General features: G+C 45.0%; 1 protein-coding gene across 1 annotated transcript in view; it reads left to right on the forward strand.

Annotated features, from left to right (window-relative positions):
• The window catches only part of LOC120027180 (zinc finger MYM-type protein 4-like), a 28,952-nt gene extending 8,029 nt beyond the window's left edge, over positions 1-20,923 (forward strand). The window contains exons 10-28 of the mRNA XM_038972052.1: positions 227-377; positions 486-601; positions 828-1,004; positions 1,183-1,333; positions 1,448-1,620; positions 5,856-6,006; positions 9,511-9,642; positions 9,937-9,974; positions 10,750-10,885; positions 12,114-12,226; positions 12,459-12,657; positions 13,958-14,167; positions 15,338-15,462; positions 15,688-15,865; positions 16,050-16,201; positions 16,299-16,413; positions 16,660-16,917; positions 19,335-19,467; positions 19,647-20,923. Coding sequence (XP_038827980.1) covers positions 227-377; positions 486-601; positions 828-1,004; positions 1,183-1,333; positions 1,448-1,620; positions 5,856-6,006; positions 9,511-9,642; positions 9,937-9,974; positions 10,750-10,885; positions 12,114-12,226; positions 12,459-12,657; positions 13,958-14,167; positions 15,338-15,462; positions 15,688-15,865; positions 16,050-16,201; positions 16,299-16,413; positions 16,660-16,917; positions 19,335-19,467; positions 19,647-19,881 — 2,943 coding nt within the window. The 3' untranslated portion in view covers positions 19,882-20,923. The remainder of the gene's footprint in view (positions 1-226; positions 378-485; positions 602-827; positions 1,005-1,182; positions 1,334-1,447; positions 1,621-5,855; positions 6,007-9,510; positions 9,643-9,936; positions 9,975-10,749; positions 10,886-12,113; positions 12,227-12,458; positions 12,658-13,957; positions 14,168-15,337; positions 15,463-15,687; positions 15,866-16,049; positions 16,202-16,298; positions 16,414-16,659; positions 16,918-19,334; positions 19,468-19,646) is intronic.
• The last annotated feature ends 3,477 nt before the right edge of the window (positions 20,924-24,400 follow it).

Below are 24,400 nucleotides of genomic sequence, written 5' to 3' on the forward strand. Positions count from 1 at the left end.
GATGCAGGTCACGCAGTCAGAAGAAGCTGGTGGACTGTAAACTAGGGCTGTTTCTAAAAATGTTACGATTTGTCAAATCCTTGCTTCCGCCACCCTTGTTTTCTCAATTCCTCTCAAAGCTCTTCGGAGGTGGATCGCCTCCAGTACATAAAAACCATCTACCTGTAAGTTAAATCAAGCAAAAGCACTCACTCGCTCTTCCTTTGTGGTCGGTCTGGTTTTTCAGAAAGCTAAGAAGACTGTGGCATGTACTATGTGCCGCAACTTCCGCGCACCGGTGGAGATGGTCGACAGCGCCGACTCTGACGGCAAGCTGGAGATGTTCTGCTCTACTGGCTGTGTTACAGCCCACAAAGTACAGACCGTCAGCTCCTCAGGTATAGCTAGGCTAACCACCTCAGCAACATATACACCTTCCTCTCGCTCACTCGCTCATATGCATATACATTCATAACACTCCCTCTCCTCCTTTCGTGTCAACCTAGGTGCTCAGGTAGAGTGCAACACCTGTGGTCAGAAGACGGTGCCCTCCTTCCACCTGGCCATGTCGGACGGCTCCATCCGGAACTTCTGCACCATGAACTGTGTCGTCACCTTTCAGGTAACGCCTCCTCTGGGTTAATGAAGTAGCTCAGTTGAAACGTTAATTCGAGTAGAACTATTTAAAGGGCGGCAACTTAATGACCTTCAATGATATTAATCGAGGCTCTAATAATGCTTGCTTTTGATATTTTACGCTTTGTTTATTAAAACATGTACGTTGTACAAAGTTCTGTTTGCTGTCCTGCACTGACACTACAATGTTATAATATTTCTGTGGCCTGTAGGATCAGTTCAATAAGAGCAACTCCCAGAGCCAGATGAACGTGACCCCGAGCACAGGGACCACAGCTCCCCCCGCGGCCCCGGGCCAGACCATGGACAGGGGATCCCAAGGGACCAGACTGCCCTGCTTCCAGTGCCACCGCCTCTTCTCCTCCAAGCCCGAGCTCATTCAGTTCAAGGTACCTATACTGTATTTAAATTCTCTCTCTACCCCCCTCATTTCTCTTCTCTTTGCGTTTCCATCTTCCTCCATTTTGTTGAACTCTCTCGCCCTCTCACAAACACACCTCCCCTCTGTTGACAGCCTCTGTTTATGCTGCTCTAGAGTTGATTGAATGTATGTCTGCAACCCTACAGGATAAGGTGGTATTCCTCTGTTCAGTAAATTGTTCCGAGGAGTACAGAAAGATCAACTACGAGATGGCGCGCTGCGAGTACTGCAAGATTGAGAAGCCGGCCAAGGAGGTCAAGAGAATCAACAATAGGGACTACACCTTCTGCAGTGAAGGTGCGGATGGAGATCGTACATGTTTTAATAGGCCTGCTACTTCCAGGAGTTCGCACCTTGGTGTATAAAGACACATTTCCCTGTCTCTCGCCCTCTTCTCTCCTCCATATCCAGGCTGTAAGCTGCTCTACAAGCACGACCTGACCAAGCGCTGGGGGAAACACTGCAGAACCTGTGCCTACTGCGCCTCTACCGCGCAGGAGGCCGTCACAGGCCAGTACGGAGGCAAGATGGAGGAGTTCTGCTCGGATGAGTGCAAGTCCCACTACACCCTGCTCTTCTGTCAGGTAAAGGAAGGAACCACACTAAAGAACTGAACAAAACACCTGGGGTTCAATGAGGCTCAATACTTAGAAGCCGTCTTCTGTTGGTGTGTATCTCTTTTTTCTTTCAGTTTAAATGGATCTCAAATGACTCGAATACAAGCTTTTGTAGACTTGTCCGAAAACTTGAAGACTTGTTCTCTCATATTAGTGCAGGTGGAAGGAAGAAGTTGGGGATAAGAAACCACATGAGTGAATTAATTGAACTTTCCAAATGGTGTATCCAATATGGCAGTTGGAATAGCTGTTGGCAGGGCAATTCATGTTAGTGCTTCAGTCTCCCCTGTTTTCTCAGCGGCAGCTGTAAACGGCATCCATGTCAGCAGCGGTCTCGTCGCAAAACTAAGACTGCCGCCGAAACAAAGACGGTTCTTTGTTCTGTCGAGTTATTCGAGGATGGAAAGAGAGGAAGGCTCCACACCACTCTCTCACTTAAATATCTTACCTAGTTATTTTCAGATCTCATTTTGCTCTTTGGCATCTGTGTGTGTGTGTGTTTTCTGTACCCATTTGCTCCTCTCGCTTTACAGACGCTCCCCACCCCTTGGCTGCAACCCTTCTAATTTAGTTTACAGTGCGCGCACAACCTATGTGGAATTCCTGCTCTCTGGCAGTGTTTACACCAATGCAGAGTTCATCTCAGCCTATGCTACCCTTAAGTCCTTTGACTTTTTGGCCCTGATGGAGACATGGATCACCCCAGAGAACACTGCTACTCCAGCTGCTCTCTCTTCATCTGACTACATTTCCCCTCACAGCCCGAGAGCATCTGTTCGTTGCGGTGGTGGCACAGGGCTGCTAATGTCTCCTGAGGGGAGATTTTCCTCTCTTCTCCCTCACCTTTCCTCCCGGCCGGCACGGGCCTCTGTGGCTGAGTGACTCATTGCGATCTTACAGAGCAGGGCTGTGGGCAGCTGAGCGAAAATGGAGGAAAACTACACTTGTGGACGGCCTATCATCCTTTCACTCCCTCTTTACCTTCTCTTCCTCTGTATCAACTGCTAAAGCCACTTTCTGTCTCTAACCCTTAGGGAACTTTTCTCCACCTTCTCCTCCCTCCTTAATTCTCCACCTTCTCCCTTGTCCCTCTCTGCGGACGACTTTGTCAACATCTTTGAAACGAAAGCTGAAGACATCTGCTCTTCATTCACTCAGCCTATAAATCCTGCAACTATTGAGGTCCGGCTGCCCGACAGCCTGCCTGCTCGACCACATACCCTTCTCCAGACCATCTCTGGAGACCTCCCATTGCTCACTTCCCTTATGAACTCATTCCTGATCATTGACTGCGTCCCATCAGACATCAGAATGGCCCGATTCGCTCCCCTCCTCAAAAAGCAAACGCTCGTCGACTCTGACGTCAAGAACTGCAGACCGGTATCCCTCCTCTTCTTTCCAAAACACTTGAGCATGCTCTCTCTGACCAACTATCTCATTATCTCTCTCAGAATGACCTTCTTGACCCTAACCAGTCAGGCTTCAAGACTGGTCACTCAACCGAGATTGCTCTTCCCTGTGTCACGGAGGCTCTCTGCACTGCCAAAGCTGACTCTCTCTCCTCTGTTCTCATCCTCCTAGATCTATCCAATACCTTCAACACCATGAACAATCAGATCCTCCTCTCCACCCTCTCAGGGCTGGGCGTCTCAGGCTCCATCAGATCCTCCTCTCCACCCTCTCAGGGCTGGGTGTCTCAGGCTCCATCAGATCCTCCTTTCCACCTTCTCAGAGCTGAGTGTCTCAGGCTCCATCAGATCCTCCTCTCCACCCTCTCAGAGCTGGGTGTCTCAGGCTCCATCAGATCCTCCTCTCCACCCTCTCAGGGCTGGGTGTCTCAGGCTCCATCAGATCCTCCTCTCCACCCTCTCAGGGCTGGGTGTCTCAGGCTCTATCAGATCCTCTCCACCCTCTCAGGGCTGGGTGTCTCAGGCTCTATCAGATCCTCTCCACCCTCTCAGGGCTGGGTGTCTCAGGCTCTATCAGATCCTCCTCTCCACCCTCTCAGGGCTGGGCGTCTCAGGCTCCATCAGATCCTCCTCTCCACCCTCTCAGGGCTGGGTGTCTCAGGCTCCATCAGATCCTCCTTTCCACCCTCTCAGAGCTGAGTGTCTCAGGCTCCATCAGATCCTCCTCTCCACCCTCTCAGGGCTGGGCGTCTCAGGCTCCATCAGATCCTCCTCTCCACCCTCTCAGGGCTGGGTGTCTCAGGCTCCATCAGATCCTCCTCTCCACCCTCTCAGGGCTGGGTGTCTCAGGCTCTATCAGATCCTCTCCACCCTCTCAGGGCTGGGTGTCTCAGGCTCTATCAGATCCTCTCCACCCTCTCAGGGCTGGGTGTCTCAGGCTCTATCAGATCCTCCTCTCCACCCTCTCAGGGCTGGGCGTCTCAGGCTCTATCAGATCCTCTTCACCCTCTCAGGGCTGGGCGTCTCAGGCTCCATCAGATCCTCCTCTCCACCCTCTCAGGGCTGGGTGTCTCAGGCTCTATCAGATCCTCCTCTCCACCCTCTCAGGGCTGGGTGTCTCAGGCTCTATCAGATCCTCCTCTCCACCCTCTCAGGGCTGGGCGTCTCAGGCTCTATCAGATCCTCTTCACCCTCTCAGGGCTGGGCTTCTCAGGCTCCATCAGATCCTCCTCTCCACCCTCTCAGGGGTGGGCGTCTCAGGCTCTATCAGATCCTCTTCACCCTCTCAGGGCTGGGCATCTCAGGCTCCATCAGATCCTCCTCTCCACCCTCTCAGGGCTGGGTGTCTCAGGCTCTATCAGATCCTCTTCACCCTCTCAGGGCTGGGCGTCTCAGGCTCTATCAGATCCTCTGCACCCTCTCAGGGCTGGGCGTCTCAGGCTCTGCACACTCTTGGATTGCATCCTACCTGGCAGACTGCTCCTACCAGGTGACATGGAGAGGATCTGTGTCTGCACCACGTACTCTCACTACTGGTGTGCATTATTACGATTCACATATAGCTAGCAGATAATTATGACGTAAAACAGTTGCTTTGTGTTTCTTGTTTAGTTTCTACTGCCATTGTTGTCCTGGCTGAGAGATGGTTCAGTGAATTGGTAAGTCAATAGGGCTAACTAGCTAGCTAGCTAGCCAGCCATGAAGAATTGGTAGCTACCCATAAAAGGTACATCTACCTTGGATAACATTCGTTTTAGGTCATTTTTGCCTGTTTAATTAGCTGGCTAGCTTGATTATTATGATTCACATATCTAGCTGAAAATTAAGTAACATGTTTGTTTTGTGTATATCTTGGAAGAAGGTTCATTGAATGGGGAGGTGAAGAGTGAGGTAATACAGTAGGGGGAGTGCGAGTGCTTCTCAAATGTATTGTTTTATGCATTCTCCACACTCGTCCTCACGAACGTACTCAAGAGAATTCACTCAGAGCACGAGTGTTGATCACAGCAGTATGCATATTGAGGAAAAACACCTCGTCTTTATCTGCAAACATCAAAGCAGTGACTCGTTCATGCTCTACAACATCCGTAGAGTACGACCCTACCTCGCACAGGAAGTAGCGCAGGTCCTAGTCCATCTCCCGTCTGGACTACTGTAACTCGCTGTTGGCTGGGCTCCCCGCTTGTGCCATCAAACCCCTGCAACTTATCCAGAACGCTGCTGCCCACCTGGTGTTCAACCTTCCCATGTTCTTCCATGACACCTTGCTCCTCTGCACACCATACTGTTTGAAGCTTGCATCCATTACAAGACCATAGTTCTTGTTTACAGAGCAGCAAGAGGAACTGCCCCTCCTTACCTTCAGGCTATGCTCAAACCCTTCACCCCAACCCGAGCACTGCGCTCTGCCACCTCTGGTATCTTGGCCCTCCCCCACCCTACAGGAGGGCAGCTCCCACTCAGCCCAGTCTAAGCACTCCTCTGTCCTGGCACCCCAATGGTGAAACCAGCTTCCCCGTGAAGTTATGACAGCAGAGTCCCTTACCCATCTTCAGAAAACATCTGAAACCCTACTTCTTCAGATTATCTTAAATAATCCCAAATCACCCCCCCCCCCCTCCTCCAATGACTAGCTCTGACTTTGCTGATAGCTACTTTATTGAGGAAACATTTACTTACTGTGATATGTGGATGTCCCACCTGGCTATCTTAAATGATTGAACTAACTCGTAAGACATTCTTACTCTGAGGTGCTCTCTAACTGCTATTTCTACATCTTGATTTTTGCCTCAGGTGGCCAAGTGTGACGCGTGCGAGCGCCAGGGGAAGCTGATTGAGACCCTGCCGATGCTGGGCGAGGTGAAGCACTTCTGCAACCTCCAGTGTCTGCTCGACTTCTGCAGCCTGCAGACCCAGAACCAGGGCAAGCCCCAGGGCCAAAAGGGTAGGACTTACATTATAGCACATTGTAATGTTTCATCATAGGGTATTACATGTCCTTGTGTTGCCTGTCACAGCTCGTGATTTGAAAAGAGAGGTACACAAAGTCTCGGGAGTCCCCCAGTGTAGATGAAAGGGAGGAGATGGGTTGAAGAAGGATGTTTTAAGCATTGCAACAATTGAGACCTTGTGAATGTGTGCGATTCAGAGGGTGAATGAGCAAGACAAAAGATTTAAGTGCCTTTGAACGGGGTATGGTAGGTGTTAAGAACTGCAACACTGCTGGGTTTTTCACACAACAGTTTCCCGTGTGTATCAAGAATGGTCCACCACCCAAAGGACATCCAGCCAACTTGACACAACTGTGGGAAGCATTGGAGTCAACATGGGCCAGAATCCCTGTGGAACACTTTCGATAACTTGAAGAATCCATGCCCTGATGAATTGAGGTTGTTCTGAGGACAATATTAGGAAGGTGTTCTGAATGTTTGGTATATTCCTTGCCTATAGAAAGTCTACACTTCCTTGAATCTTTTTCACATTTTATTGCTTTACAAAGTGCGATTGAAATAGTACTAATTGTACTTTTTTGTCATTGATCTACACAAAATACTCCATAATGTCAAAGTGGATCTTAAAATTTGAGATTATTTTACAAATTAATAAAAATGTAATAACTAAAATTGTCATTGCATAAGTATTCACCCCCTTTGTTATTGCAAGTATAAAATTAGAAGTAAAGTCAAATTTGGCCAAACAAATCACATAAGCTATATGGATTCACTCTGTGTGAAATAATAGGGGTTGACATGATTTTTGAATGTGACTACCACTTTCTCTGTCCCCCATACATACATATGTAAGGTCCCTCAGTGAAGTATTGAATTTCAAGCACAGCTACAAAGACCAGGGAGCTTTTTGAAAGCCTCAAAGTAGGGCAGTGATTGGTATATGGGTAACAATAACAAATCAGACATTGAATATATCTTTAAGCATGGTCAAGTTAATAATTATGCTGTTTGATGATGTATTAAACCACCTAGACACATCAAAGATGCAGCTGTCCTTCTGAGCTGCTGGACAGGAAATAAAACTCCTTAGAGATGTCGCCATGAGGCCATTGGTGATTTTAAAACAGCTACAGAGTTCAATGGGAGTGAACTGAGGAGGAATCAACAACATTGTAGTGGCTCCACAATAATGACCTAAATTACAGTGAAAAGAATAATTAAAATATCCCAAAACATACATACAGTGCATTCGGAAAGTATTCAGACCCCTTGACCTTTTCCACATTTTTTGTTTCGTTACAGCCTTATTCTAAAATTGATCAGGGAAAAATAATAATTTCATCAATCTACACAATACCCCATAATGACAAAGCATGGATAAAACAGGTTTTTAGAAATGTTACCAAAGTAATGAAGAAAAATGAAATATCACATTTACGTAAGTATTCAGACCCTTTACTCAGTATTATGTTGAATCACCTTTGGCAGTGATTACAGCCTCGAGTCTTCTTGAGTATGACACTACAAGCTTTGCACACCTGTATTTGGGGAGTTTCTCCCATTCTCCTCTGCAGATCCTCAAGTTCTGTCAGGTTGGATGGGGAGTGTCGCTGCACAGCTATTTTCTGGTCTCTCCAGAGATGTTCAAGTCCGGGCTCAAGGACATTCATAGACTTGTCCGTAAGCCACTCCTGCGTTGTCTTGGCTGTGTGCTTAGAGTCGTTGTCCTGTTGGAAGGTGAACCTTCGCCCCCGTCTGAGGTATTGAGCGCTCTGGAGCAGGTTTTCATCAAGGATCTCTACTTTTTGCTCCGTTCATCTTTCCCTCGATCCTGACTAGTCTCCCAGTCCCTGCCGCTGAAAACATCCCCACTGCATGTTGCTGCCACAACCATGCTTCACCTTAGGGATGGTGACAGGTTTCCTCCAGACGTGACGCTTGGCATTCAGGCCAAAGAGATAAATCTTGGTTTCATCAGACCAGACAATCTTGTTTCTCATGGTCTGAGTCCTTTAGGTGCCTTTTGGCAAACTCCAAGTGGGCTGTCATGTGCCTTTTACTGAGGAATGGCTTCCATCTGGCCACTCTACCATAAAGGCCTCATTGGTGGAGTGCTGCAGAGATGGTTGTCCTTCTGGAAAGTTCTCCCATCTCCACAGTGGAACTCTGGAGCTTTGTCAGTGACCATCGGGTTCCTGGTCACCTCCCTGACCAAGGCCCTTCTACCCCGATCGGTCAGTTTGGCCGGGCAGCCAGCTCTAGGAAGAGTCTTGGTGGTTCCAGACTTCTTCCATTTAAGAATGATGGAGACCACTGTGTTCTTGGGGACATTTTTTTTGGTACCCTTCCCCAGATCTGTGCCTCGACACAATCCTGTCTCTGACCTCTACGGACAATTTCTTCAACCTCATGGCTTGGTTTTTACTCTGACATGCGCTGTCAACTGTGGGCCCTTACATAGACAGGTGTATGCCTTTTCTAAATCATGTCCAGTCAATTTTAATTGACCACAGGTGAACTCCAGTCAAGTTGTAGAAACATCTCAAGGATGATCAATGGAACAGGATACACCTCGGCTCAATTTCGAGTCTCATAGCAAAGGGTCTGAATACTTATGTAAACAAGGTATTTCTGTTATTTTTAAATGTTCAAAAAATCTGATTTTGCTTTGTCATTATGGGTTATTGTGTGTAGATTGCTGAGGATTTTTTAAAATCAATTTTAGAATAATGTGGAAAAAGTCAAGGGGTCTGAATACTTTCCGAATGCACTGTATGTATGCAACAAGGCACTGAAGTAATACTGTAGAATAAAAAATAAGACTACAAAGGAATTAACTTTTTGGCCTAAATGCAAAGCATCGTTTGGGGCAAATCCAACACATCACTGAGTAACTGCCTCCTTATTTTCAAGGATGGTGGTGGCTGCATCATGTTATGGGTATGCTTGACAGGATGAAAAGAAACGGGGTGGAGCTAAGCACAGGCAAAATCCTAGAGGATAATCTGCTTTAGACCAGACACTGGGAGAGGAATTAACCTTTCAGCAGGTCAACAACCTACAACACAAAGCCAAATATATACTGGAGTTGCTTAAGAAGAAGACAGTGAATGTTCCTGAGTGGCCAAGTTAAAGTTTTGACTTACATCTGCTTGAAAATGTATGGGAAGACTTGACAATTGCCGTATAGCCATGATCCCCAACACCTTGTTAGAGCTTGAAGAATAATGGTAAAATATTGCACAATAAAAGTGTGCAAGGCTCTTTTGAGACTTACCCAAGGTGAATACTTTTCTATCAAGGTATATTAGTGTTACTTTTATTTTTCATTATTGAAAAATATATATTTTTCTTCCCATTTGAAATTAGTATTTTTGTATAGATCGTTGACACAAAAAAAAGGCCAATCCATTTTAATCACACGTTCCATAAGCACTGTATAGTCACTGCAACATTATCTCACGCTCTCATTCTTTCTCTTCCGCTCATCCTTCCAGTGGCCATCTCAATCGCTCAATCCCCCTCCAATACTACCACTGCTACGAGCATGTCTGATCCAGTCATCGCCAACGTAGTCTCACTAGCCAGCTCCCCCATTGGCCAGCCCAACTACACCACTGCCCTGCAAGGTATACACACACACTCGGTTACCAGTTAAATACAATTTACTGTATACACACGGGTATACACACAAGGTGTTGTACACTATTACGTGTAACTGGAGAGTGTTTAACCAGTGTGTTCATTCATCAGTAAATGTCTTTGAATGGGGTTGAGTTGTTGCTAATAGCGTAGCCTTTTGACACCCATTAAGGTGCAGGTTAATTACAAATGAAATTAGGTTGGAAAATGATCTCATTAGCAGGCCTGACTGACTGACTGTGGTGTTTAATACTAACTCCTTTTCTGTTGCGTCATTACAGGGACTGTTCCAAGAAGACATGTGAAGTATGTTGGAAATGTAAGTAGTGCATAGGTGTCCTTTTTGGGTCAAGAATTGCAAAACTGTGGGGGTTTTCACACTCAACAGTTTCCTGTGTGTATCAAGAATTTTTATTATAATTTTTATTTATTTAACCTTTATTTAACTTGGCAAGTCAGTTAAGAACAAATTCTTATTTTCAATGACAGCCTAGGAACAGTGGGTTAACTGCCTTGTTCAGGGGCAGAACGACAGATTTTTTTTTTACCATGTCAGCTCGGGGATTCGGTCTTGCAACTTTTCGGTTACTAGTCCAATGCTCTAACCACTAGGCTACCTGCCCGTCACCCAAAGGACATCCAGCAAACTTGACACAATCTTGGGAAGCATTGGACTCAACATGGGCCAGTATCCCTGTGGAAGGCTTTCGACACCTTGAGTCCATGCCCCGGCGAATTGAGGCTGTTCAGAGGGCAAAAGTGGGGGGGTGCAACTCAATATTAGGAAGGTGTTCCTAATGTTTGGTATACCCAGTGTATGTTTGTGTTATGCACATGGGGGCGAATTGGAACTTGCACTTAAGTCGAATTGGAACTTAGGCTGCGTTTACACTGGCAGCCTAATTTGTATATTTTTTCACTAATTGGGCTTTCGACCAATCAGATATTTTTCAAATAATTGGGCAAAATATCAGAATTTGGCTGACTGTAAACTCAGCCAAAGTCCTGCATTTATGTCAATTGGAAACTAAGTGAAATTCAAGTGGAATTAGGTTTGTCCCATGGTTACTAACAGTCTCTTCATTGTGTGGCAGGCCAGCACACAGACACAGGCCCCTCGGGCCCCTCCACCCAAGGTTCAGAAGAACAAGGCACTACTCTGTAAACCAATGGTCCAGAACAAGGGCATCATGTGTAAACCCAACCTCACCACCTCAGGGTGCCAGACAGGTACAACACCACACACACACACACAGCATATATACCACATGCACTATTTGTATTTCTTTGCACTCAAGAAAATACAAAACAATATGAAGGTTTAAAAGGTATCAAAAATAACATGTGCAGGAGAGGTAAAAAAACGAAAAATGATGCTTTTAAGGCCCCTCCCCCTTTAAAATGAAAACATGGTGAATTAGGGGGTGGAACACATAATTCAAGTAAAATGCATAAACAAAAAATAAATGGCTGTGATAGGCCATTGAATACATACTTTTGTATGTGGACACCCCTTCAAATTAGCAATTTCAGCCAAACCCGTTTCTGACGGGTGTATAACATCGATGCAATCTCCATAAGGAAACATTAGCAGTAGAATGGCCTTACTGAAGAGCTCAGTGACTTTCAACGTGGCACCTTTCCAACAAGTCTGTTCATCAAATTTCTGCCCTGCTAGAGCTGCCCCGGTCAACTGTAAGTGCTGTTGTGAAGTTGAAACATCTAAGAGCTTCAACGGCTCGGCCGCAAAGTGGTAGGCCACAAGCTCACAGAACAGGAGTGCTGAAGCGCCTAAAAATGGTCTGTCCTCGCTTGCAACACTGACTACCGAGTTCCAAACCGCCTCTGGATGCGACGTCAGCACAAGAACTGTTCGACAGGAGCTTCATGAAATGTTTCCTTGGACGAGCAGATGACCATGTGCAATGCCGAGCGTTGGCTGGAGTAGTGTAAAGCTCACCGCCAATGGACTCTGGAGCAGTGGAAACGCGTTCTCTGGAGTGATGAATCACGCTTCACCATCTGGCAGTCCGGGAACGAATCTGGGTTTGGGAGATGCCAGGAGAGAGCTACCTGCCTGAATGCATATTGCCCCAACTGTAAGGTATGGTGGAAGAGGAATAATGGTCTGGGGCTGTTTTTCATGGTTTCTGGCTAGGCCCTTTAGTTCCAGTGAAGGAACTAATGTGAGCCAGGACTAATCGCCCAACAGTACCCGACTTCCACTAATGCAAGTCCCCGCAGCAATGTTACATCTAGTGGAAAGCCTTCCCAGAGGAGTGGAGGCTGTGTTATAGCAGCTAAAGGGGGACCAACTCCATGTTAATGCCCATGATTTAGGAATGAGATGTTCGACTAGTAGGTGTCCACATACGTTTTGGTAATGTAGTGTACATATTCAAAGGCGCACACATCTACATTTTGTATTTCTATTTACCTTGACATTGTTGGTCCACAGATGATAATTTCCCCAAGGTGATCATCGTGCCTATCCCAGTACCGGTGTATGTTCCAGTCCCCATGAACCTGTACACCCAGTACACCCCCCAGCCTGTTGGACTCCCCATACCGGTATGTTAACACCAAACACTACCTAGACTTCACCTGAGTCTGGCACACAGATTTCTCCTCGAATTCTCTCAAACAAGAGCTGTGTGCTCTGGACTAATTTTAAACCAACTAACATTGAATAGCAGTTGTAGGTTGGCTGATACATGCTCTTGCAGAACAGAAGTGCTACACAAACAAAGAATTGCAGCCCTCATAGCCTCCACATCTAACTCTTTATCCGCCCCATTTCCAGCTGCCCGTGCCCATGTTCCTGCCGGTGACTCTGGACAACGCTGAGCGCATCGTGCAGACCATCCAGGACATCAAGGAGAAGATCCCCTCTGACCCGTTCGAGGCAGACCTCATCCTCATGGCCGAGATGGTAGCGGAGGAGGGGATGGAGAAGTCCCCGCAGCGACCACCTGAAAGGCCAGCCCCAGCAGTACAAGATGGTAACCAGGGGCGGGAGTCAGGGATTGGGATGAGACCTGGGTCATGTTCATTATGCACCAAATGGAAGAAAACAGACTGCGACATGGAGAGATTTCATGGACTTGCACAACATTTTCTGTTGCGTGGCCTAATGAACATGAGCCAGTTGGAACTTGTGAGACCCTCTCTATGGCTTCATAGGCCAAGCTACAGCGGTGAATGCGTGTTATAACTGGGCTTTCTTGGCGCTTCCACCAAGTCTCTCTTTAAAAAGCAATTCACAGTTGAATGAGAGTCTAAAAAGCTATTGGTAATTTGAATTCCGCGTTATTTTTCAGGTAATGTATTGGTTCATTGAGCTTATTTTGCCCCTTTTCAGATATGAGAAGTTTGCCTAGCCTCTCTACTATAGATTCCTCTTTTTTAACCCTTATTGTAGGTAAGTTTCAAACACAAAGACCAGGGAGGTTTTCCAATGCCTAGCAAAGAATGGCACCTATTGGTAGGCACCTATTGGTACAAAAAAAACCATTGATATCCCTTTGAGCATGGTGAAGTTATTAATTACACTTTGGATGGTGTATCAATACACCCAGTCACTACAAAGATACAGGCGTCCTTCCTAACTCAGTTGCCGGAGAGGAAGGAAACCACTCAGGGATTTCGCCATCAGGCCAATGGTGACTTTATAACAGAGTTTAATGTCTTTGATAGGAGAAACCTGAGGATTGATCAACAACATTGTAGTTCTCAGTACAACCAGTTTGACTGAGCTTGAACATTTTTGAAAGTAACAATGGGCATTGAATTACCCAGAAAGACTCAGCTGTAATCTCTGTCAATGGTGTTTCTAACATGCATTGACTCAAGGGGTTGAATACTTACAGTATCTAATCAAGATATAGTGTTGAATTTTTTCATGTTTATTTTTTCTAATGTTAATTTGTCTTCCACTTTGACATTAGAGTATTTGTGTAGATCATTTTTAAAAACAACAATTAAATCCATTTGAATCACACTTTGTAACAACAATGTGGAAAAAGTCAAGGGGTGTGAATACTTTCTGAAGGCACTGTACATAGTATTAACAAAAACGATGTAGTAACAATAGTTTCTGTTACATACCTCAAATAATTCAACACTAGTAACTGCCTGGTACATGGTGATATCAATGAATGTTAAAGAAACTGTGTAATTGAGATTACCATTTTAACAAGAAGTTCCTACTTAACTGTCAAGTAAATAACAGGGGTTACCGATGAACATGTTGAGAGCTGTCTCATAACTTGAATACTTTTGTGTTTTCTCTTCGGGGACCAGACCAGGGAAGCACCTACAGTGGAGACCTGGACACAGAAGAATTGAGTAACTTCCTCACCTCTTGGCATGACGAGCCACCTCCCACCCCCGGCGTCTCCTCGCGCCACAGTCGACCCTACGCCCACGAGACGCTCCGACCCATCCTGGACATCAACACCCCCACCACACCCTCACCCCCCATCATGGACATAGAGGCTGACTTCCCTGTCCGTGAGTGATGCTGGACTTTTCCACCTTCTCAGAGTTCTCAGGGATTCCTGATTTTGAGCATTGTTTACATGGACTCAGTCTGAGGCTTTTTGTTTCTGAAGTTTCCCCATGTAACTTGTATAGTACTTCAAATCAAAACTTTATTTGTCACATGCACCGAATACAACAGGTGTAGTAGACCTTACCGTGAAATGCTTACTTACAAGCCCTTAACCAACAGTCCAGGTCAAGAAGAGTTAAGAAAATATTTACCTAATAAACTAAAGTAACACAATAAAATAACAATAACGAGGCTATATACAGGGGGTACCGGTACAGAGTCAATGTGGAGGCTATATACAGGGGGTACCGGTACCAAGTCAGTGTGCGGGGGTATAGGTTAGTCGAGTTAATTTGTACATGTTGGGGTTAAGTGACTGCATAGATAATTAGCAGCAGTGTACAAAACAAGTGGAGGGGGGTGTCAATGTAAATAGTCTGGTGGCCATTTGATTATTAATTGTTCAGCAGTCTTATGGCTTGGGGGTAGAAGCTGTTAAGGAGCCTTTTGTCCTAGACTTGGCGCTCCGGTACCGCTTGCTGTGCGGTAGCAGAGAAAACATTCTGTGACTGGAGTCTGACAATTGTATGGGCTTTCCTTTGACACCGCCTATTATATAGGTCCTGGATAGCAGGAAGCTTGGCCCCAGTGATGTACTAGGCCGTACGCACTACCCTCTGTAGCGCCTTGCGGTCAGATGCCGAGCAGTTGCCATACCAGGCGGGGATGCCACCGGTCAGAATGCTCTTAATGGTGCAACAGTAGGACTTTTTGAGGATCTGGGGACCCATGCCAAATCAAATGTTTTGTCGTGCCCTCTTCACGACTGTCTTGGTGTGTTTGGACCATGATAGTTTGTTGGTCATGTGAACACCAAGGAACTTGAAACTACTTATACCTTGGTTGAAGACTGTCAATCTTTGATGAGGGTAATTATATGGTCAAAACATATTGACTATATAGTGAATGGCTTCTAGCTCTATATATCTCCATCTTTCAACTGCCCTGTTATATTTTAACCATGTAACAAGCCTCAGTAAGTCAAACCCTTCTTTGATACTACACACTGCAATTCTTCTGGCCTCATTCTCATTGTAGTCTGTAGTCAAATATCTCTATCGTTTTGTCAGAAACCCTGGAGCTGATGGCCCATTGGAGGGATCAGGAGAGGGATAGAAGTCCCAGTCCTCCACCTTCTCCTCCACGACGAAGAGCCAGAAGGAAAGCTCGGGATGGCTTGCCACAGAAGAAAAAGGTACGAGCCCCAAAAATAAGTCTAAATGAGACCCCTTTCAAAGAGCGCCTTGTGCGATTTTTATTTCCAGATTTCGACTCCCAGCAGTGCGCCTTTTTTTATTTCTTTTAATTTTTCTTGTTCTTTGTAATTCTGGATAACACTTTACTTGACACTGGGCTGCAAGTTAAGTGTTACCTAATTTGGTGTGTGTGTGTGTGTGTGACAACCCTGTTGACCCCACAGAGGCGTAAGTCGAAAGCAGCAGAGACTGCGTCAGTGGTGGCGTCACTGGGTGAGGCGCATAGTGACGTGGTGCCCGGCGAGCCCCCTAAACTGCAGCACATGTACGGGGTGGACGCCTGGAAGAGATGGGTCCAGTGGAGCAAGACCCAGCCTGACCTGGAGAAGCCTCGATTTGGCTGTGGGTCTGCTCACTGATACACTTGACTATTATGAAAATCCTGATATCACACATTTTGTTGCTTTGCTTCTTCCTCATTTACCGCCTCCTTATAGAATTCAACCTACCTCTTGATTGCCTATGGGAATCATTTAACTTAGTAGACTGAATAAGTTAACCTTGACGTTCTGTTTCCCCGTTACAGCGCGACCAATGGAGATAAAGGAGGATGTTTTAAAGTGCACTACAGCAGAGCTGAGCTACGGTCTCTGTCGGTTTATCTGTGAAGTCCAACGACCCAACGGAGAGTCCTACAGCCAGGACAGTCTGTTCTATCTCTGCCTCGGCATCCAGCAGGTAGAACACACACGTTAACCCAGATATACACACAAAAACTCACTCCGGGTGATATCGTTCTGTTAAATGTCATGTATAATGGCCCCTCTTTCTGCAGTACTTATTTCAGAATGGGCGCATGGAGAACATATTCACTGATCTCTTCTATGGCAAGTTCACCCTGGAGATCACCAAGCTGCTGAAAGGCTTCAAACCTACCATAACGGCCAGTGGTAAGACATACACACCCTCGTACGCCCAGTGGGGGAAATAAAGTTTATAACAAAAAAAAATGGTATTAAGGCCTTTGCTTTGACCTCCTATTCCATATCTCGCTCCTCCATCTTAACTCCCGCTCTCTCTCCCCCTCTCTTCCTTTCCGTTCAGGTATAGTAGGTAGGTTGATGGCGTTGGGGTTGTGTTATTAGTATGCTTATTGAACGGTCTTTAATGTTTGAATCTCTCCCCTCCCTCCCCAGGCTACCTGCACTCGCGGGTGGAGGAGGAGTACCTGTGGGACTGTAAACAGCTGGGGGCCTACTCTCCCATCGTGCTGCTCAACACGCTGCTCTTCTTCTGCACCAAGTTCTTCCAGTTCAAGACGGTGGCCCAGCACCGCCAGCTCTCCTTCGCCCACGTCATGCGCTGTACCAAGTCCATCCACGACAACACCAAGTCCAACTTCCTGCGCTTCTACCCGCCCATCCCCAAGAAGGACGTGGCTACCGAGACAGCAGGTGCTTTTAGTCTTTTTGTGGTCTCCTTCACTCACCTCTCTACCCTTCGCTCTTGTCTTGTTCATGTGTCTTTTGTGCTTTCTGATACTGTGTTTTGCATATGTTTCGGCTCCGGTAAAACATTGCAGGTTTTTACTTATTTTTTCATGAGACTGGAAAATAATGGACTAGCTTCTTCGGCGAGGCGTCAAGCTGCTTGGGAGTCCTACCGGAGAGTAGGAAGCAAAGACGCTGACGGAGAGGCAGACGTGACGTGGTGAGATTAAGACGCTGGGCGACCAGTCCTCCATTACCCAGTATACTACTCATCAATGTTCAATCATTAATGAACAAACTTGGCAAACTCAGAGCGAGGATCTCCTTCCAGAGGGACATCAGATTCTGCAACATACTTTTGAGACTTGGCTTTCCTCCGACAACCAAATGGATTATATGCAACCAGTGGGTTTTACAGTTTTTTGAGCGTATAGGAAGCAGCCTCTCTGGCAAGCGCAAAGGTGGTGGGCTCTGCTTTATGGCTAACACCCTATGGTGCGACGGAGGAAATGTACAGGAACTTGCAAGCTTCTGATGTCCACTATCCTCCCTGTGCCCAAGAAAGGGAACATAACTGAACTGAATGACTACCGGCCAGTAGCACTCACTTCCGTCATCATGAAATGCTTTGAGAGGCTAGTCAAAGACCATATAACCTCCTCCCTCCCCAACACACTCGACTGTCTCCAATTTGCCTACCGTCCTGACAGATCCACGGGCGACGACATTGCACTGCACACTGCCCTTACCCACCTGGACAAAAGGAATGCATATGTGAGGATGCTCTTCATCGACTACAGTAACAATAACACAGTGCCCTATAAGCTCATTACAAAGCTCACGGCCCTGGATCTGAACTCCTCCCTATGCAACTGGGTCCTGGACTTCTTGACAGGCTAACCCCAGGTGCTGAAGGTAGGAAACATTACCTCCTCCACACTGATTCTCAATACAGGGGGCTCACAAGGGTGTGTCCTTAGTCTCCTCCTGTATTCCTGGTATACCCACGACTGCGTGGCCTCGCACAGTTCCAACTCGATCATCAAGTTCGCTGATGACACAACAGTAGTAGGCCTGATTACCAACAACGACGAGACAGCCTACAGGGAGGAGGTAGGCACTGACGGTGTGGTGCCAGGTAAACAATCTCTCTCTCAACGTCAGCGAAACAAAGGAGCTGATTGTGGACTTCACTAGGAACCAGGCTGGACACGTCCCCATTCTCAACGGTGTCACCATGAGACGGTTTGCCAAAAGGCACCTAAATGACTCTTAAGACCATGAGAAACAAGATTCTCTTGTGAAACCAAGATTCAACTCTTTTGAATGCCAAGCGTCACATATGGAGGAAACCTGGCACCATCCATGTTTTTCAGCGGCAGGGACTTAGAGACTAGTCAGGATCGAGTTCCTTGATGAAAACCTGCTCAGGACCTCAGACTGGGGCGAATGTTCACCTTCCAACAGGATAACAACCCCAAACACATAGCCAAGACAACGCAGGAGTGACTTCGGGACAAGTCTGAAGCCAGAGCCCGGACTTGAACCCGATCGAACTTCTCTGGAGACACCTGAAAATAGCTGTGCAGCGACGCTCCCCATCCAACCTGACAGAGCTTGAGAGGATCTGCATAGAAGAATGGGAGAAACTCCACAAATACAGGTGTGCCGAGCTTGTAGCGTCATACACAAGAAGACTCGAGGCTGTAATTGCTGCCAAAAGTGCTTCAGAAAAATACTGAGTAGTCTGCATAACTATGTAAATGTGATATTTCCTTTTTTATGGGTTATTGTGTGTAGATCGATGAGGGGGGAAACTATATAATACATTTTAGAATACGGCTGTAACGTAACAATGTGGAAATGGTCAAGGGGTCTGAATACTTTCCGAATGCACAGTTTTTTTTGTGTTTTTTTTTGTATTATTATTTCACTTGGTCCCCATGCCCCCTCAATGGTCATGGTGCCCCCCCTATGGTAATTCCCTCCCCATCCCCTAAAGTCTTTACTCTGCCTCCACCCCAATGGACATTTATATATTCATTACTGCTACAGTTTATGTATATAGTGCTATTTCTATAGTTTAAAAAATATATATATTTTCATTTTTTCACTTGGTCCTATGTTGGCGCCTAAGATTTTCACTGTTCCCTGCAATCACACCTGCAACCCTGTACATGACTATTAAACACTGTATCTCTGTGTTGCCTTCAAGGTTTCTTCCTAATTAGGGAGTTCTTCCCCTGCCACTGCTGCCTTGGCTAACTCTTTAGGGGATTTGTGTGTGGTTTGCTGTTTTTACTCATGCATTTGTAAAAAAAAAAGTATGACACAGATCATATTTGATTCGTATGTAATTGTGGACCTGTGTGTGTGTGTAGCAGATGTAGATGGTGTGGCAGCGAAGAGGAAGAGGGATGACGAGGAGAAAGAGGAGGTGCTGGAGATGATGGAGAACAGTGAGAATCCCCTCCGCTGTCCTGTCCGATTGTACGAGTTCTACCTTTCCAAGTGGTGAGTGACACACACCATCTCCCCATGCTGCAGGCCAATCTAACATTTAGTAGTGTAACCTGAAATTCTTCTTCTTGACATTGCTTTTCAAAACTCAGCTTTTCTGAGCTCTTTCCTCATATCACTGAAAACGAGCCCTCTCTAACACAGAGCTCTCCTCCTCCTCTTCTCTCCTCCAGCTCGGACTCGGTAAAGCAGCGTACCAACGTGTTCTTCCTGCTCCCGGAGCGCTCGTGCGTCCCCAACAGCCCCATGTGGTTCTCCTCCCAGGGCCTGGACGACCACACTCTGGACACCATGCTGACGCGCATCCTCACCGTCAGGGAGATCCATCTGGGAGACCCCCAGAGGAACAAGCCCCAGTCCAAGGACCCTGAGTGGGTCCCCGACCAACACGACGACAACTCGGATTGACCATGAGGACTGATACACACACACACACACACACACACACACACACGTACAGTTATAAGCTTTTGTTTAAATACAAACACTACGTGTTGATTCGTAAGGACTTCTAGGATCCACCTTCAGCCGTGTGTGAAGAGGAGTGGGTTCACACAGTTCTAGACTGAGACGGTGTCATGTACACACATTGTGTAGGAGATGTGTGTACATGCAAATTATAAACAGATGCTCAACTGCTCAATGGAGACGCTGTTCATTCTGTCCGGTCACTACAAGGCAAATGGAGGGAGAAAGTAGGAGGAATCACTTTAAGAACTGCCATACTGCCTTTGTCAGCATTATTGTGGTCGTAGAGAAAAACAAGTCCGGTTAACAAGCTATTTTCAAGTTCTTTAACGTCACCATAGGAGAGAGACGATGCTCTCCAGCCCTATTCAACATGGACTCCGATTGGGAAAATGGTCAAAAGCTTTTAAGAATTTGGGATCCCGTATCTGACCAGGTCCTTTCTACTGCTGAATTCAATATTCCCTGTCTTTCTTTCTTTCTTTGGGTCACTGCAGAAGTTACAATGGATTGAAAAGAATGCCAGTGATTGCAATGTCATTCAGCCATGTCAGCAAAGTTGTTTGAGAATTTTGTGTTTTGAAGGGATTAGCCTCGTTGTTTTGGGAATGAGATATTGTACGAACAACGAGTGATATAACTTGCTATCAGTGGTGTTGTCCATTGCCTACTAAAATTGATGGCTGGCAGACATTCCTTGAATTGACTATGAGTTATATCGAGTCATTTCAACTTGTCAAAATGCTTGATGTCACGTCAGTGCTCCTACATGCATGTATAATGTTGAAGGAAAAAAATGTAATTCTGTGGTTCCTTATGTAGAACACTTGTGATGTCAGGAAAGAGGACGTAGAATCGTTTGTTCATTTGGAAAGACAAGCATTTACCTTGCAAGTGCTCCTCATACTAGTTCAAAATTGCATTGATTTTTTTCTGACAAACTTTTTAATCAAATATTTTTAAATAAATGCTGATAAACAAATGTTTAACTTTGGAAGCTTTATTAATGCAGAGAATTACAGATATATGTTTTTTTTTTTTTTTTTTTACATTCATTATTATTTAGGCCTGAACTCAATCTAAGAAGCATGCTCAAAGTGAAGATCTCTGATACATTTTGTCAGTCAGTTTTAGAAAGCAATTAGAATTACAACATAGCAAAACAGTATTACAGTAGAACTTCAGTCATCAGCTCACAAACCCCTTTACTATTCATTCATCAATGCTAGCAAATGTGATACTTGAAATAGATTTAAACTAATATTCTTTTTATTTGGACCTAGAGGTGTTGTGGGTGGCATAATTCTATACTATTAGTTAAACACAGTAAAATACCCTTAAATTATTAAAGAAAATGTATAATTTTGCTTACAACTTAGGAATTTAATAGGAATGGAATTGCTCTAGATGCAATTCATTACATTGTCAGTTAAGTGTCAAAGCTACCTGCTCCTCTGGGCTGTCTATAATGATCAGGTGTCCCCCCCCCCCCCCATGGAGACAACAGTCATCCCGACTCTGTCCAGGTCAGTGTATTACTAGATAAACAATACTTTCCCCCATAATACACTGCCTTCAGAAGCTATTCACACCCCTTTACTTTTTCCACATTTTGTTGTGTTACAGTCTTAATTTCAAATGGATTAAATGTAGATTGTGCCACTGATCTACACGCAATACCCCATAATGTCAAAGTGGCATTTTGTTTGTAGAACAATACAACATGTCAAGCTGAAATGTCTTTAGTCAAGTATTCAACCCCTTTGTTATGGCAGGCCTAAAAATGTGCTTAACAAATCGCATTAAGTTGCATGGACTCATCCCGTGTTCAATAATAGTGTTTAACATGATTTTGGAATAATTACTTCCTCTCTGTACCCCACACCCAATTATCTGTAAGGTCTTTCAATTGAGTAGTGAATTTCAAGCACATATTCAACCACAAAGACCAGGGAGGTTTTTCAATGCCTCGCAAAGAAGGGCACTGATTGGTAGTGTAAAAAAATATATGTAAAAAGCAGATGCTGAATATCCCTTTGAACATGGCTTGGCTTTGTATCACCCGGTCACGACAAAGATACAGGCGTCAGTCCTAACAGTAGCCGAAGAGGAAGGAAACTGCTCAGGGATTTCACCACGAGGCCAATGGTGATTTTTAAAAACTGTTACAAAGTTGAATGTTTGTTAAGAGAACTGAGAATGGATCAACATCAGTTACTCCACAATACTAACCTAAATGACAGCAGTAGGAAAACAAGGATATAACATCTATAGAAAAGACAGGAATGTCCCAGGGGAAGGTGTTGCTGTATATATTCAGAGTCATATTCCTGTAAAGCTCAGAAAGGATCTCATGACCAATGAAGTGCTGTGGTTGCAGGTTCCCCTGCCTCATCTGAAGCCTCTTATATGTGCTGCTATTGGCCACAACGTGCAAACTCACTATCTGGAGAATGTGTGATTTTTAGATAAGGCCTCTGATACTAACAGAAATGTATTTTCTTGGTGACCTGAACATTGACTGGTTATCTAGTTGTCCTCTCAAGAGGAAGCTTCTTATTGTGACGAATGCCTGTAACATGACCCAGGTTATCGCTCAACCAATTAGTTTATGCAAAGTGTTGTATCTGTGACATTCACTTGTATTGAACATAACCTTGCCTAATGATGCAGAGCTTTTCTCCAAAGCAATGTCAGTTCTCATTGGCTGTAGTGACCATAACATTGTGGCAATAACAAGTAAAGTCAAAGTACCAAATGTAGGGCCTAAAGTGATGAGATCATAAATGTTGTTAAAGATGTAAAAAATGTGTTTGGTCTGATGTGTATGAGGAGGAGAATCCAGATGCAGCGCTTGGCGTATTTGTAAAATGATTCTTGCCAGTTGTCGACAAGCATGCACCTGTTAGTGCCCCTCTGATCGATGGTGAATTAAAACAACATTTTATGGTGCAAAAATAAGGTGGCGAACAAGTCAGGCTGATTGGGTGACTAAATGGAGAAATTTAGTCACCCAATCATAACTTAAGTTATGTAACCAAAATAAGATAAATGACAAACAATGAAAAAAGACTTTGGAGCACCTTAAATTATATTATGGGCAGAAAACTCAATTAATCTCCATTGTTCATTGAAGTTGATGGGTCATTTATAACAAACCTTTTGATATAGCCAATCATTTCAATAACTATTTCACTGGTAAAGTGGACAAACATAAGGGAATTTAAAACATTGAACAGTGAACCATTTATTTGTGCATTGAAGATCTAATAATGAAAGAAGTATTGCTGTTTTGATTTTGGTCAAGTTTGTGTGGAAGAGGTGGGAAAACTATTGTTATCAATAATGATAACCCACCAGGTATAGACAACCTAGATGGAACACTATTGAGAATGGTAGCAGACTGTATTAACCACCCCTATTTGGATGTCTTTACCCAAAGCCTAAAGGAGCTGAAGTAATTCAACTACCTAAAAATGGTAAAGCACCTGTTACAGGTCCCAGGTTTGGGGCTGGTGTAGCATATAATAGTTCCTGTAACACAGGATAAATGATGAAACAGGAGAACGTGGCTTCTCTTTCAAAGGTTCTCTCAATTATGAGAACACACAGGTGCAGGATCGCATATAGTGACCAGTGCGACGCGAACGTTTCACTGCCCCCTACTGGCCAACAGTAGTATAAATGCATCGCAATGGCTAACCCTTGGAGGACTGACATTTCAGTAAAAGCGTTCTTCCCCAATACAAAGAAACAATACATGAACACGTGACCACACATTGTGTGTGCATCACACACCCTTTCCTGGCACAAACAGCCGACCAATCTGTTTGCTGCCTGTTCTTAGTAAACTGATGGAGAAAATTGTGTTTGAACAAATACAATGCAATTTTTCAAAGAACAAGCCAACTACTGACTTTCAGCGTGCATTTAGGGAAGGAACCTCAACTTGTACTACACTGACTGAGATGGTTGGCTAAAAATAAATGCATAATAAGATGATAGTTGGAGCTGTATTGTTAGATTTCAGTGCCACCTTGATGTTATTGATCATAATTTGTAATTGAAAAAACTCACTTCTTATGGCTTTACATCACCTGCCATCACATGGTTGGAAAATTATTTATCCAATAGAACTCTGTGTTCTTCAATGGAAGCTTCCCTAACGTCAGATATGTGCAGTAGTGTCCCACAGGGCAGTTGCCTTGGACCATTACTCTTCTCTATTTCTACAAATAATTTGCTAATTGTCTTGCAAGAAGCTGAAGTGACAATGTATGCTGATGACTGCACACTCTACAAATCAGCACCTACAGCCAGTAAACTCACTGAGACTCTTAGCAAGGAGTTAGTCCGTGTCAGAATGGGTCATTAACAAAGCTGTTTTTAAATACATCTAAACACTTAAGTCATTGTATTTGGTTCAAAGCATTCTCTTAGACCTAAACCTCAACTTCAT

The sequence above is a fragment of the Salvelinus namaycush genome, chromosome 32 (genome assembly GCF_016432855.1).
Source record: "Salvelinus namaycush isolate Seneca chromosome 32, SaNama_1.0, whole genome shotgun sequence".
NCBI lineage: Eukaryota > Metazoa > Chordata > Actinopteri > Salmoniformes > Salmonidae > Salvelinus > Salvelinus namaycush.